At 43.3% G+C, this 14,045-nt stretch overlaps 1 protein-coding gene across 3 annotated transcripts in view; it reads right to left on the bottom strand.

Annotated features, from left to right (window-relative positions):
• Positions 1–13,087, bottom strand: part of phyhd1 (phytanoyl-CoA dioxygenase domain containing 1) — a 33,841-nt gene extending 20,754 nt beyond the window's left edge. The window contains exons 1-3 of one of the 3 annotated variants that reach the window (XM_043720368.2): positions 12,933–13,085; positions 12,634–12,703; positions 5,404–5,562 (exon numbers count right to left, since the gene is read on the bottom strand). In XM_043720368.2, the coding sequence (XP_043576303.1) occupies positions 5,404–5,562; positions 12,634–12,660 (186 nt within the window). In that variant the 5' untranslated portion in view covers positions 12,661–12,703; positions 12,933–13,085. Of the gene's footprint in view, positions 1–5,403; positions 5,563–12,633; positions 12,704–12,932 lie in introns of all 3 variants that reach the window. The other 2 variants (XM_043720366.2, XM_043720367.2) reach the window with 2 other exon arrangements.
• Between the last annotated feature and the right edge of the window lie 958 nt (positions 13,088–14,045).

Genomic DNA, 14,045 nt, shown 5'->3' with positions numbered 1-14,045 from the left:
CTGGAAGAATCCATAATGGTTTTAAATTTTCTGGACACACTTACAGTCACAGCTGACAATATCTGACTTTGGATGCAGAAAGATTTGGTCCTGGCAAAGCTGAAACAGCTGGTGGTCATGGCGGAAAACCAAAGGGGTTTCAGAACCAGAACTGAAACATCTTTCAACCTTGAGAGACCAGCTTATGGTAGAGGACGGCATATTATTATGGGAATCATGAGTGATTGTCCCAAGCAAAGGTCACCGCCAGATACTGGCTGAACTTCACCAGGATCATCTAAGGGTTTCCAAAATGAAGATGCTGGTGTGAAGTTATGTCTGGTGTCCGAATTGAATGCAGCGTCAGGAGTGCCAATAATGGCATCAGAAATGCCGATGCTGGACATAAAACTCTGATAAGCAAGAGAGATTGTTTACTTCAGCGAATGAAGTTTGGTGTAGGAACTATAGGAATGGCCCTGCATGGATAAGAAGCATGTTCGATGTGAGATCAGGTGCAGTGATGTATAAAGTATGGGTCGATGTGACAATCCTGAACAAACATGTGGACCATAGAAAAGCTGCAACCTCACAAACAGTGAGGGAGCAAAACGTGCCCAGCTCCTCAACAGCATTTCCAACTGTTCCAGAAACCATGGGTTCTCCCTCTCCATCAAGAGTTGAAGATACCTTGGAATCTGAGATGGACATGGCAAATGTCACCACCTCAATGCCTTTACCACCTAAAGGGAATGAATTTCTTCCTAGATTCTCCAGGCACAAGAGGCGAGCTACTGTGCATTACACACCGCACATATCAGAGGCAGAGTTGAAGGAATCTGACCAGGTGCTAAAGCACCCCAGGAGAAGCTACAAATAAAAATGGCCTATGTCCTAACACTCAGAAGGGCAGCTGGTCCTCGTAGAATATGAATTTCCTGATTGGGGCTGTTAATCTGGTCCAATCAGAGAGCCATGGCTGACAGATAAGAACAGGAGTGTCGAGGAAAGAAAAAAAAAGAACAGGAGTGTCCTCCCTCCAATTCTATTTTGATTTAGTCCCCACCCTCCCACTCACTGTTTTGATCACACAGCACTGCCCTTTGATGTGAAGGGCAGTGTTTGTCACTGGCCACCCGGGTGTTTTCCTATCTTCCTGGTGGTGGAAATTGAATAAAGATTCGTGCACTTTGTGTCTTTCACTGTGTCTCACACCTGCGCACACACACACCATGGGTGCTGGGGAAAAAAAAATAAGCACTACCGCACTTAGGTGGTAGTGTGGGGGTTAATGGGAAAAATAAACAGGAATGTCTGTTTTCCTATCTTCCTAAAAAAAAAGAGAGAAAAAAAATAAAAATAAAAATAAAAGGCATTTGAATAAAGATTCGTTCACTTTGTCTCTTTCACTGTGTCTCACAAAAAAAAAGAACAGGAGTGTCGAGGAAAGAAAAAAAAAGAACAGGAGTGTCCTCCCTCCAATTCTATTTTGATTTAGTCCCCACCCTCCCACTCACTGTTTTGATCACACAGCACTGCCCTTTGATGTGAAGGGCAGTGTTTGTCACTGGCCACCAGGGTGTTTTCCTATCTTCCTGGTGGTGGAATTTGAATAAAGATTCATGCACTTTGTGTCTTCCACTGTGTCTCACACCTGCACACACACACCATGGGTGCTGGGGATAAAATAAGCACTACTGCACTTAGGTGGTAGTGTGGGGTTAAAAAAGGGAAAAAAAAGGAAAAAAAAAAGAAAAAGAGAAAAAAAAATGGAGTGAAGGATAAAAAAGAAAAAAAAAGAACAGGAGTGTCGAGGAAAGAAAAAAAAAGAACAGGAGTGTCCTCCCTCCAACTCTATTTTGATTTAGTCCCCACCCTCCCACTCACTGTTTTGATCACACAGCACTGCCCTTTGATGTGAAGGGCAGTGTTTGTCACTGGCTACCCGGGTGTTTTCCTATCTTCCTGGTGGTGGAATTTGAATAAAGATTCATGCACTTTGTGTCTTCCACTGTGTCTCACACCTGCACACACACACCATGGGTGCTGGGGATAAAATAAGCACTACTGCACTTAGGTGGTAGTGTGGGGTTAAAAAAGGGAAAAAAAAGGAAAAGAAAAAGAGAAAAAAAAATGGAGTGAAGGATAAAAAAGAAAAAAAAAGAACAGGAGTGTCGAGGAAAGAAAAAAAAAGAACAGGAGTGTCCTCCCTCCAACTCTATTTTGATTTAGTCCCCACCCTCCCACTCACTATTTTGATCACACAGCACTGCCCTTTGATGTGAAGGGCAGTGTTTGTCACTGGCTACCCGGGTGTTTTCCTATCTTCCTGGTGGTGGAATTTGAATAAAGATTCGTGCACTTTGTGTCTTTCACTGTGTCTCACACCTGCACACACACACCATGGGTGCTGGTGAAAAAAATAAGCACTACCGCACTTAGGTGGTAGTGTGGGGGTTAAATAATAAAAAAATAAAAAAAATAAACAGGGACCCCCTACCCTCCCCCTCAAAAAAAAAAGAACAGGAGTGTCCTCCCTCCAACTCTATTTTGATTTAGTCCCCACCCTCCCCTTCACTGTTTTGATCACACAGCACTGCCCTTTGATGTGAAGGGCAGTGCTTGTCACTGGCCACCCGGGTGTTTTCCTATCTTCCTGGTGAATTTGAATAAAGATTTGTGCACTTTGTGTCTTTCACTGTGTCTCACACCTGCACACACACACACCATGGAAAAAAAAAACAGGAGTGTTCTCCCTCCAACTCTATTTTGATTTAGTCCCTACCCTCCCCTTCACTGTTTTGATCACACAGCACTGCCCTTTGATGTGAAGGGCAGTGTTTGTCACTGGCCACCCGGGTGTTTTCCTATCTTCCTGGTGGTTGAATTTGAATAAAGATTCGTGCACTTTGTGTCTTTCACTGTGTCTCACACCTGCACACACACACCATGGGTGCTGGGGATAAAATAAGCACTACCGCATTTAGGTGGTAGTGTGGGGAAAAAGAAAAAAAACACCTTATTTTGACAAAAAAAAGAAAAAAAAACAGAAGATGTGGAGTGCATTATTTCTCCCTCCAACTCTATTTTGATTTAGTCCCTACCCTCCCCTTCACTGTTTTGATCACACAGCACTGCCCGTTGATGTGAAGGTCAGTTTTTGTCACTGGGCACCCGGGTGTTTTCTTATCTTTCTGGTGGTGGAATTTGAATAAAGATTAGATTAGATTACTTACAGTGTGGAAACAGGCCCTTCAGCCCAACAAGTCCACACTGACCCGCCGAAGCGCAACCCACCCATACCCCTACATTTACCCCTTTAACCTAACACTATGGGCAATTTAGCATGGCCAATTCACCTGACCCGCACATCTTTGTGACTGTGGGAGGAAACCGGAGCACCCGGAGGAAACCCACGCAGACACGGGGAGAATGTGCAAACTCCACACAGTCAGTCGCCTGAGTCGGGAATTGAACCCGGGTCTCTGGCGCTGTGAGGCAGCAGTGCTAACCACTGTGCCACCGTGCCGCCCACAAAGATGCGTGCACTTTGTGTCTTTCACTGTGTCTCACACGTATACACACACAACATGGGTGCTGGGGAAAAAATAAGCACTACCGCACTTAGGTGGTAGTGTGGGGGTTAAATTTAAAAAAAAGTATAACCAGGAGAAAGAGCAGAAAAAAAAAGGAAGAACAGAAGTGTCCTCCCTCCAACTCCATTTTGATTTAGTCCCCACCCTCCCCTTCACTGTTTTGATCACACAACACTGCCCTTTGATGTGAAGGGCAGTGTTTGTCACTGGCCGCCCGGGTGTTTTCCTATCTTCCTGGTGGTGGAATTTGAATAAAGATTCGTGCACTTTGTGTCTTTCACTGTGTCTCACACCTGCACACACACACACCATGGGTGCTGGGGAAAAAAAACAAAAAAAATAAACAGGAGTATCCCTTTGATGTGAAGGGCAGTGCTTGTCACTGGCCACTCGGGTGTATCCTTTCTTCCTGGTGGTGGAAACTGAATAAAGATTTGTGCACCTTGTGTCTCTCACTGTGTCTCACACCTGCTCACACACAAAGAATAAGAGAAAAAAAGCAAAAGAAAAAAAAACAGGAATGTTAGACATCCTGTTCACTCTGAGAGCTGGCTCTGAGGGAGCTGCACCAGAGTCAAGGATTCTCCATATGGAAATATACGGAATACTGAATGGCCCAGTCAGAGTGGATGTTGGGAAGATATTTCCATTGGTAGGAGAGACTAGGGCCTGAGGGCATAACTTTAGAGTAAAGGGAAGACCTTTTAGAATGGAGATAAGGAGAAACTTCTTCAGCCAGAGAGTGGTGAATCTATGGAATTGATTGCCACAGAAGGGTGTGGAGGCCAGGTTATTGAGTATATTTAAGACTGAGATAGATAGGTTCTTGATTATCAAGGGTTATGAGGAGAAAGCGGGAGAATGGGGTTCAGAAACTTATCAGCCATGATTGAATGGCGGAGCAGACTCAATGGGCTGAATGGCCTAATTTCTGCTCCTATTGCCTTATGGTCTATTTGTGGAATCTCCTCCGCCAATGAGTTATTTAAGTGCCCTCTTTTTCTTTCCTTTTACATTTACCTCCAGTCCTCAATAGAAAGTGATGATGTGGAGTTGTGTTCCATCACATTCTGCTCATTTAATTAGGATTCTAGGTAATCCAAGATGGAGAACAGGAGAATATTGTGTCTGTAAGAGCTGCTCCTTTTTTTAAGGTATTTTCAATGTTGAAGCTGATTTTCTCAAATTCTAGGAGCAGTATTTACTGTTGGATAAAGTGTTGCATTGTTTTGGAACTTTGGAAAAAAATTAGATCAAAACAGCAGCACTTTAAAAAGCAGGAAGAGAGACAAAGCAGTGACCATATGGGAGGTGAAACAGAGAAGTAAACCCGCACAGCTGTCTGAGCCAGAAGTGAACTTGCACGGTTGACTGCCTCTGCTGTTTGGTTTCAAGTATAATAACCAAGGGCTTTTCCCTGGGGTGGGAGTATCCAAAACTAGAGGGCAAAGGTTTATGTTGAGATGGGATAGATTTAAAAGGATCCTAAGGGGCAACATTTTCATGCAGAGGGTGGTGCATGTATGGAATGAGCTGCCAGAAGAAGTGGTGGAGGCTGGTACAATTACAACATTTAAAAGACATCTGGATGGCTATAACAATAGGAAAGGTTTAGAGGGATGTGGGGTGGGTGCTGGCAAATGGGACTAGATTAATTTAGGATATCTGGCTGACATGGATGAGTTGGACCGAAGAGTCTGTTTCCATGCTGTACATCTCTATGACTCTATAACTTGAAAACAGACAAGGCAACAGTTCTCGCAACCAAGAGAGCAAAGTTGAAAATACAAGTTGTACAGCAGATACAATCCGAAGACACACACACAACCTGTGCTTTAAGTTGTTTCGATGCTTGCGTTGTGAATTCAGTGTGAAGGTCTTTGGAAATATCCATCTTATCAATAATCTCTAATATCCGTTTTCTCAGGGAGTCGCATTCATCTTCTGTGAAAAATCCTTCAATTTTAACAAAGCCATCTTTGCTGAGCTGAAGATGAAGGAAAAAACAGCAAACTTTAGCAGGCAAATTGGATCAGAACTTGCTCTTATTAACCTCTTTACTAATGGTCAGCTTAACCTGCTCATTTTTCAGTAAGATAGTTACAGGTACAAACCTGGTTAGGTTACAATTCAGCGGTGTTTAGCACATTATCTTACCTATAGCTCAATGCAGTACTGAGGGAGACACTCACAAAGCATACCAATCAGATCTTCAAATCTGCTCTGCCATTTAATAAGATTACGGCTGATCTGTTTGTGTTTTGAATTCCACATTCACATCTACACCCAATAATCTCTAATTCCTTGGCCTAACAAGAATCTACCGATGTCTACCTTAAAAATATTCAATGATCTCACCTCCACTGCTTACTGAGGCAGAATCCCAAAGTTGTTGAACCCTCTAAAAAAAATTATCCTCATCTCTGTCCTAAAAGGGTGACCAATTTTAAAACCGTGCCTCCTTGTTCTGGATGCACACACAAGAGGAAACATCCTTTCCAATTCCACCTTGTCAAATCCATTAAAAGGATGTTATTAAATTGGAGAGACTTCAGAGGAGATTTACCAAAGTGTTGCCAGGAATGAATGTTTGAGTTATAAAAATAGGCTGGAACATTTTTTTACTAAAGCAGAGGAGGTTGAGGGGTGACTTATCGAGGCTCATAAAATCATGAGGAGTACAGATAAGCTAAATAGCATGGGGCTTTTCCCTAGGGTGAGGAGTTCAAAACTAGGGAACGTATTTTTAAAAACAAAAGCAATGTAGCACAGGAACAGGCCCTTTGGCCTTTCAAGTCAAGAGTGTGGTGCTGGAAAGGCACAGCAGGTCAGACAGCATCCGAGCAGCAGTAGAATCGACGTTTCGGGCAAGAGCCCTTCATCGGGAATGAGACCCTTCAAGCCTACGCTGACACATTTTGCCCTTCCATATTAAAAGTGTCTTCACTTACAGTATTTGTATCCCTCTATTCCCTTCCTATTCATGCATTCACCCAGGTGCTTGTTAAATGCTGCTTTGTGTCTGCTTTCACCACCTCTTCTGGCAGCACCTTTTAAGTTGAGGACAGCAGTTGCTCTCTCTCAAATTAAATTTGAAATTCAACCCTTTTGTGCATATACTCTGAATTGAGCATCAGGGTTAGGTGAAGTTTAATGTGGAGAATATTAGCAAGCTTTAGGCAAAGCATTCCAGAATGGCAGAAGCAAGAGGTTGAAGATTTTGCCACTGATGATGTAGTGGAAAGAGGGAACAATGTATGGTAGACCAGAAGAGCAGTGGGAGGAGGTAGAAATGTTGCATAATCACACATGCTGTAGTTTTAACCAGCTAACTGATATCTCTTTCTTGGAAAGTCCACCAAAATTCTTGCCTGGGTACCAATTCTTTCTCTTAATACCTTTTTTATTCCTGCTGTTTGACAATTAATTTATCTGATATGATTGAGAGTTTAGAAACAGTCCATATAAGGGACAAATACATCCCCTATCAAGTTAGTAAGCTAAGATCAAAATTTTCAATTAATAAGCAATCTGGAGTGTTGGAAGCTGAGGGGTGACCTTACAGAGGTTTATAAAATCATGAGGGGCATGGATAGGATAAATAGACAAAGTCTCTTCCCTGGGGTGGGGGAGTCCAGAACTAGAAGGCATATGTATAGGGTGAGAAGGGAAAGATATAAAAGAGACCTAAGCTTTTTCATGCGGAGGGTGGTACATGTATGGAATGAGCTGCCAGAGGAAGAGGTGGAGGCTGGTACAATTGCAACATTTAAAAGGTATCTGGATGGGTATATGAATAGGAAGGGTTTGGAGAGATATGGGCCGGGTGCTAGCAGGAGAGACTAAATTGGGTTGGGATATCTGGTTGGCATGGACGGATTGGACCGAAGGGTCTGTTTCTGTGCTGTACATCTCTATGACTCTATGACGTTGCAGGCACTCGCCACCCTTTGTGTGAAAGACTTGCCTCATATATATCTTCTAAACTTTCCCCTTCACACCTTGAACTTGTATCCCCTAATAATTGACTGCTCCATCCTGGGAAAAAGCCTCATACTTGTCACTCTATCCATGCGTCGCCTCACATTTGTCCGTCTGCCAAAACTCTATCTGCCATTTTTCTGCTCATGCCTCCAACTGATCTACATCCTGCTGTACCCTCTGACAATCCTCCTCATTATCCACAACTCCAGCAATCTTTGTATCGTCCACAAGCTTACTAATTAGAACAGCTATGTTTTCCTCCAAATCATTTATGTAGATCATGAACAGCAGAGGTTCCAGAACTGATCCCTGTGGAACACCCATAGTCACAGCCTTCCATTCTGAAAAATATCCTTCCACCGCTACCCTCTGTCTCTATGACTAAGCCAGTTCTGTATCCATCTTGCCAGCTCACCCCGATACCATGTGGCTTTACCTTTTGTACTAGTCTGCCATGAGGGACCTTGTCAAAGGCTTTAGTGAAGTTCAATGCAGACAACATCAACCATTTTCCCTCATCAATCATCTCCATCGCCTCCTTAAAAAACTCAATCAAGTTAGTGAGGCATGACATCCCCCACAAAAAAAATACTGTTTATCGCTAATAAGTCCATTTACTTCCAAATGCTTATAGATCTTGTCCCTGAGAATCTTTTCCAATAATTTCCCTCACTGACAGGCTCACAGGCCTGTAATTTCCTGGATTATCCCTGTCACCCTTGTTAAACAGTGAGACAACATTGGCTATTCTCTAGTTCTCTGGGATCTCACCTGTGGCCAAAGAGGATATAAAACTGTCTATCAATGCTCCAGCAATTTGTTATCTTGCCTCCCTCAGTATTCTGGGATAGATCCCATCATGATCCACAGACTTGTCTATCTTAATACTTTTTAAGATGTACAACACCTCTTCCTTTTTAATAGCAGCTTGGCTTTGAAATTTGACACTGAAAGGAGAAAGTTTTAAAAAGCATGAAGGCCAAATTTTGTATACAGAGTGGTTTGCGTGCTAAAATAACTGCCAGAGAAAGTGGTGGATGCAGGTACAGTTACAACATTTAAAAGACATTTGAATAGGTACTGAATACGAAAGGTTCAGAGGGATGCAGGCCAAACACAGGCAAGTGGAACTAGTTTAGCTTGAGAACATGATCGACATGGGCTAGTTAGATCAAAGGGCCTGTTTCCATGCTATATGAGTCTATGAGCGTGTTTGCAGATTTCAGTGGAACCAGTGGCAGGTGAACTACAGTTTGCAACAGCAATATCATGGGTAGGGGCAGGGAGACAAAATTAACTACAGTTTCTGCTCTAACTTCTTATTCAATAATCTCTTGCAGATGGGAAGTGAACCTGAATGAACAGTGATATAGTTCCATATGAGGATGGTGCGTGGTTTTGGAGGGAAATATGCAGGTTTGATGCATGTTCCCATGCATCTGCTGCCCTTGCCCTTTTGGGTGGGCAAGGGCGTTGGCATGGAAGGTGCAGTCAGGTAATGGTTTTGGACTGACATAAAACAAAGCACTGGGGATGCTGCAGATCGGTAACAAAAACAGAAACTGCTAGGAAAACTCAGCAGGCCTGGGAGCATCTGTGTAGTGAAAGAAGAGTTAATGTTTAGCATCGAGGAATCATTCATTATACTGAAAACAGCTGGGAAAAGGTGGGTCTTGATGCTCTTGATGGGAGGGGAGAGTGTGAAAGAATGAGACAGATAAATGGAGATGGTGCCCAGAGAGAGAAAGAAATAGAGAGAGAGAAGGGGAGAGAGAGAAAGAGAAAGACAGAAGGGATGCAGGGAAAGGGTTTGCTGACAATAAGTCAAGGGAGAAGTTAATGCTGAATTGGTGATAACTAGGACTGTGAATAGTTGAAAATGGTTGGCTGTGCTGGGAGCAGCCCTTACAGAACAGGATCTGGGAGTGTGGGGGTGAATACTAAACATGGAGAAGGGTGTTCATGTTCTGAAATTATTAAACTCAATGTTGAGTCCTGAGGTCTATAAGCTACCTAAGTGGAAGATGGAGATGTTGTTCCACCAGTTCGCATTAAGTCTCACTGGAGCACTGCAGTAGGCCTGAGGTACAAATATTAGCATGGCAACATGGTAGTGTATTGAAGTGGCAGTCAACTGAAAACTTGGGGTCATTTTTACAGATAAAGTGGAGGTTTTCAGCAAAGCAGTTACCCAGTCTGTGTTTTATCTTCCCAATGTAGAGAAGACCACATTGTGAGCAACGAATACAGTAGACTTGATTGAGTGAAGTGCAGGTAAATTGCTGCTATACTGGCAAAGTGTGGCTGGGCCTTGGATAGTCAGGGGTGGGGAGATAAACAGGTAAATGCAACTGCATGGGCAAGTGTTGTAGAGGCATGGGGAAGTGTTGGGAATAGAGAAGGAGTGCAGAGGCAATGCTCTCTGTGAAATGTTGAGAAGGGGAGGGCAGGGGGATAATTGTCTGATGGTGGCATATCCCTGGAGGTGGTGGAAATCGTAGCCAATTATCTTTTGGATGCAGAGGCTGGTGGGGTGGAAACCGAGAAGAGGGGAACTCTATCTGTGCTGTGTGACAGAAGGGACGGGGTGAGAGCAGAAGTGCAGGAAATGGGTCAGATACGGCTGAGGGCTCTGTCAACCACATCCATGGGCAATCCTTAGTTGAGGAACATGATGAAGATTTCAGAGACTTGCCTGTGGAAGGTAGCATTATCACAATAGATGTGACGGAGATGAAGAAACTGGGAGAATAAAGTCCATACAGTAAGCAGAGTGTGAGGACACACAGTCAAGGTAACTGTAGAAGTTGGTAGGTTTGTAGTGATATCAGTGCCCAGCCTATCCCTGGAAATAGAAAAAGAGATGTCAAGGAAGGGAAGGCAGGAGTCAGAAATTATTCAGGTGAAGGTGAGGAAAGGATGGAAATTGGAAGTAAAGTTGATCATTTTTTTCCAATTCTGGATGAGAGGAGGAAGCAGCACAATCATGTCATCACTGTACTGGAAAAAGAGAAGTGGGAAGGCATCAAAGTAAGACTGGAACAAGGAATGCAAACATAAGCCTTTGTGAGAGATAGATGGTACAAACAACTGCTACTGCGCATCAGTAATACAGAGTGTGAATACTGAATGTGCTGGATGGAGTGCTAATCAGAGCAGGCTGCTTTGGCTTGAATGGTGTTGAGCTTCCTGAGACTTGTTGGAAATGCACTGATCCAGGGAAGTGCAGAGCATAGCATCACAATCCTGACTTGTCCCCAGTAAATGGTGAACAGGCTTTGTGGAGATAGCAAGTGAGTTGTTTGCCACAGAATTCCCGGCTTCTAATCTGTACTTCTAAGGGAAGTAATTATTTGGCTGGACCAGGTCAATAGTAACCCCAGGATGTTGATAGTGGAGGATCCAGTAATGTTAATCCTTTTTGATGTTAACAAGATGTGTTCAGATTACTTCTTGTTGGAGATGGCTATTGCCTGACACTTGTGTGGTACTTGCTATTATCCCCCCCCCCCCCAAAACCTGAATATTATTGAAAGTGTGTGCTTATGGACACGGACAGCTTCAGTACCAGAGGAGTTGCAAATAGTGCTGAACATTGTGCAACCATCAGAGAAAATCTTGTTTCTGATCTTATAATGGCGGAAAAGACACTGATGAAGCAGCTGAAGATGGATGCATCCAGGACGTTAGCGTGAGGAACACCTGCATCATTGTCTCAGAACTGAATTGTCACCTCTCCATTGGAGCGATTTCCCTATGATTCCAATTGCCTCCAGTTTTGCTAGGGTTCCTTGACACCATATTTGGTCAAATGCTGTCTTAATGTTTAGGGCAGTCACTCGCAAGTCTCCAAATGAGTTCAGCTCTTTTGTCCATTTTTGGACCAAGGCTGTAATAAAGTCAGGAGCAGAGTGGCCCTGGTGAAAAACAAATGGAACATCTACTGGAAAATAAAACAGAGAACTGCGGATGCTGGACATCTGAAACTAAAAGGAAAATTGCTGGCAAAACTCAACAGGTCTGGCAGCATCTGTGGCAGGAAAGCAGAGTTGGTGTTTCGAGTGTGGTGACTCTTCAGCATTTTTTGCCAGCAATTTCTGTTTTTTTGTGAACATCTGCAGACTGGTTATTACTAAGTGTCACTTGATGGCAGTCTGAACAACTGTAGGAATTGGCCAGGTTGAAGTTGCCCTGTTTGAATTGGACAGGACATTCCTGAGCAACTATTCACAATGCTGGTGTGATGCCACATTGCTGGGTGTAACTGTTCTGGGACAGTTTAGCTAGCTGTACAGCTTGTTCCGGAGCACAGTTCCTTCAGTACTTTTGTCGGAACTTCGTTGGGGTTCATTGCCTTTGCAATGTCTAACGCCTTCAGCTCCTTATCAGTGGAGTGAATCGAACTGACTCAAGACCTGGTTCTATGAGCTCAGGAGGATGAAAAAAATAGATCCATTCAGCAATCTGGTTGAAGGTGGTTGTAAACCACAACGTTACGATTTGCGATGCAGTCCCGTATAAAATGGGAACTAAATTCTGTGCTCTCAATCTAACTATATCGTTTGAATCTAGAATAACGTAAAATTAATCTGTTAGAATGTAATTTAACTCCAGGACAAATGTGGATTCAATGTGATACATTTCATAATGTGATGGTAACAGAAAAGCAAACCACTGAGCATGTTGGGAATCTGAAATACAAACAAAAAAGGTCTGAAAATATTGCTGGAAAAGCTCAGCAGGTCTGCCTGCATCTGCGGAGAGAACGCAGAGTTAACGTCTCGGGGGTCTAGTGACCCCAAAACATGAAAATATTCAGTCTGACAGCATCAGATCACTTTTTGGAAAGATGACCTCTCCCAACATCGTCCTGAAATCTGCTTGAAATCTTGTCATATTATTGTCTGGATTTCCCAGCTTCGCGTTATATGCCACACTGTCCGAGCCGCGGCATTGAAACAGACTCGATACATTTTCTGGTAACAATGCAAAAATAAAGCGTGAAGGTGAAACGGTCTTCCCAGGTACTTTCTAAAGTTGGCGAATCCCTTTTGACGGGCAGAATGTCACTCACCGCTGCTCTGAGGTCGACGCTGCCCATGTTTATTTCCAATCGGTTCGCTTCCAGGAGCAGAGCAGCCAAACTGAGAAAGAGAAAAGGTGAAAAGGGCAAAGTTCGGCTTACCTACTCCACCCCCCGCAAGGAGTTGACACGTCACTCTCACAAACTTCCTGCCACATCAAGTTTTATTCCAAAACTATGTTTCATTCAGAAAAAAAATTAAATATAGTCTCTGAAGCAGTTCTGTCCTTATACAGTAGCATATGAAGGGACAAACGTTAGAGTTTGATTGCATCACAGGCATTACTCACTTGTACAAGATTATATTCACACATATTTAAGGCATCGGGAGAGTTCGAAAACTGAACGGATCCCCATTTAACTTCAGCAGGAAGATCTCAGACAGTGGTCTTTCCCCACTGAGCCTTGGTGACAGCTGCCCCAAGCTTTAGTGCCTCCCTCAGCATTTAGTCCTGGACCTTGGAATGGGCCAATCTGCAACACTCAGTCTAGATCACGCTGAGCAAGAGGATTAAACTGCTGTTAGCTTCAACCAATGTCCTTCAAAGGGATTGTAAATTTGTGTAAAGATTAACACTACACAGCTGTAGTGGTATGATGCCGAAACAAGTATTTAAACTGGGGTTCTGTTTACCATGCTGAACCAAAAGAAAGGCTACACATTGAACGGAGAGAAAAAAAAACAAGCTGATTGGTCATTAATTGAGGTCAGTCGTTTGCGAATACTGGATAAGAAACTTTTGAAAAGTTACTTTGACTTAATTCTACGCCCCCAGCTTCTAACAGGACAACCATGTATCTGTTGCTGCCGGAAGATGGCGTACGAATACGAACAGTGAACAAGCTGCTGCCAAAAACACAGCCTGGGGGTAGTGATCTTGGAGCATTATGACATTGGGAAACAGTGCAAACTAAAGGCCCAGGAACAGGAGAACTCTGTCCAGACCACGATTGAAATATTGTCTTCTATAAGGACAGGAGTAGGCCACTTCTTGTGGGCCTGCTTTTTGTCTAATTTCTTTTAATACCTCTGGTTAACAATCATTTAGCAATTTCATAATTAAAATGAATAACTGACATCAAGTGCATTTGTGGAATATCTATCACTCTTTGCCAACAGGTGGAATCATCTCACTCCATTCTTAAAGATCTGGGTTTTTTTTGGGTGTATCTAATATACAAGGTTCCCCATGGGAGACAGGTTAGCAAGGTTAGATCTCATGGAATACAGGGAGAACTACTCATTTGGATATACAACTGGCTTGAAGGTAAAAGACAGAGGGTGGTGGTGGAGGGTTGTTTTTCAGACTGGAGGCCTGTGACCAGTGGAGTGCCACAAGCATCAGTGCTGGATCCGCTACTTTTCATCATTTATATAAATTATTTGGATGCGAGCATAAGAG

This window comes from Chiloscyllium plagiosum, unplaced genomic scaffold, assembly GCF_037043375.1.
Source record: "Chiloscyllium plagiosum isolate Xiang-an unplaced genomic scaffold, Cpla_swu_hap1 HiC_scaffold_21, whole genome shotgun sequence".
Taxonomy (NCBI): Eukaryota; Metazoa; Chordata; class Chondrichthyes; order Orectolobiformes; family Hemiscylliidae; genus Chiloscyllium; species Chiloscyllium plagiosum.
The sequence above is the reverse complement of the archived record's forward strand: the minus strand, read 5'-3'. Positions and strand labels throughout refer to the sequence as shown.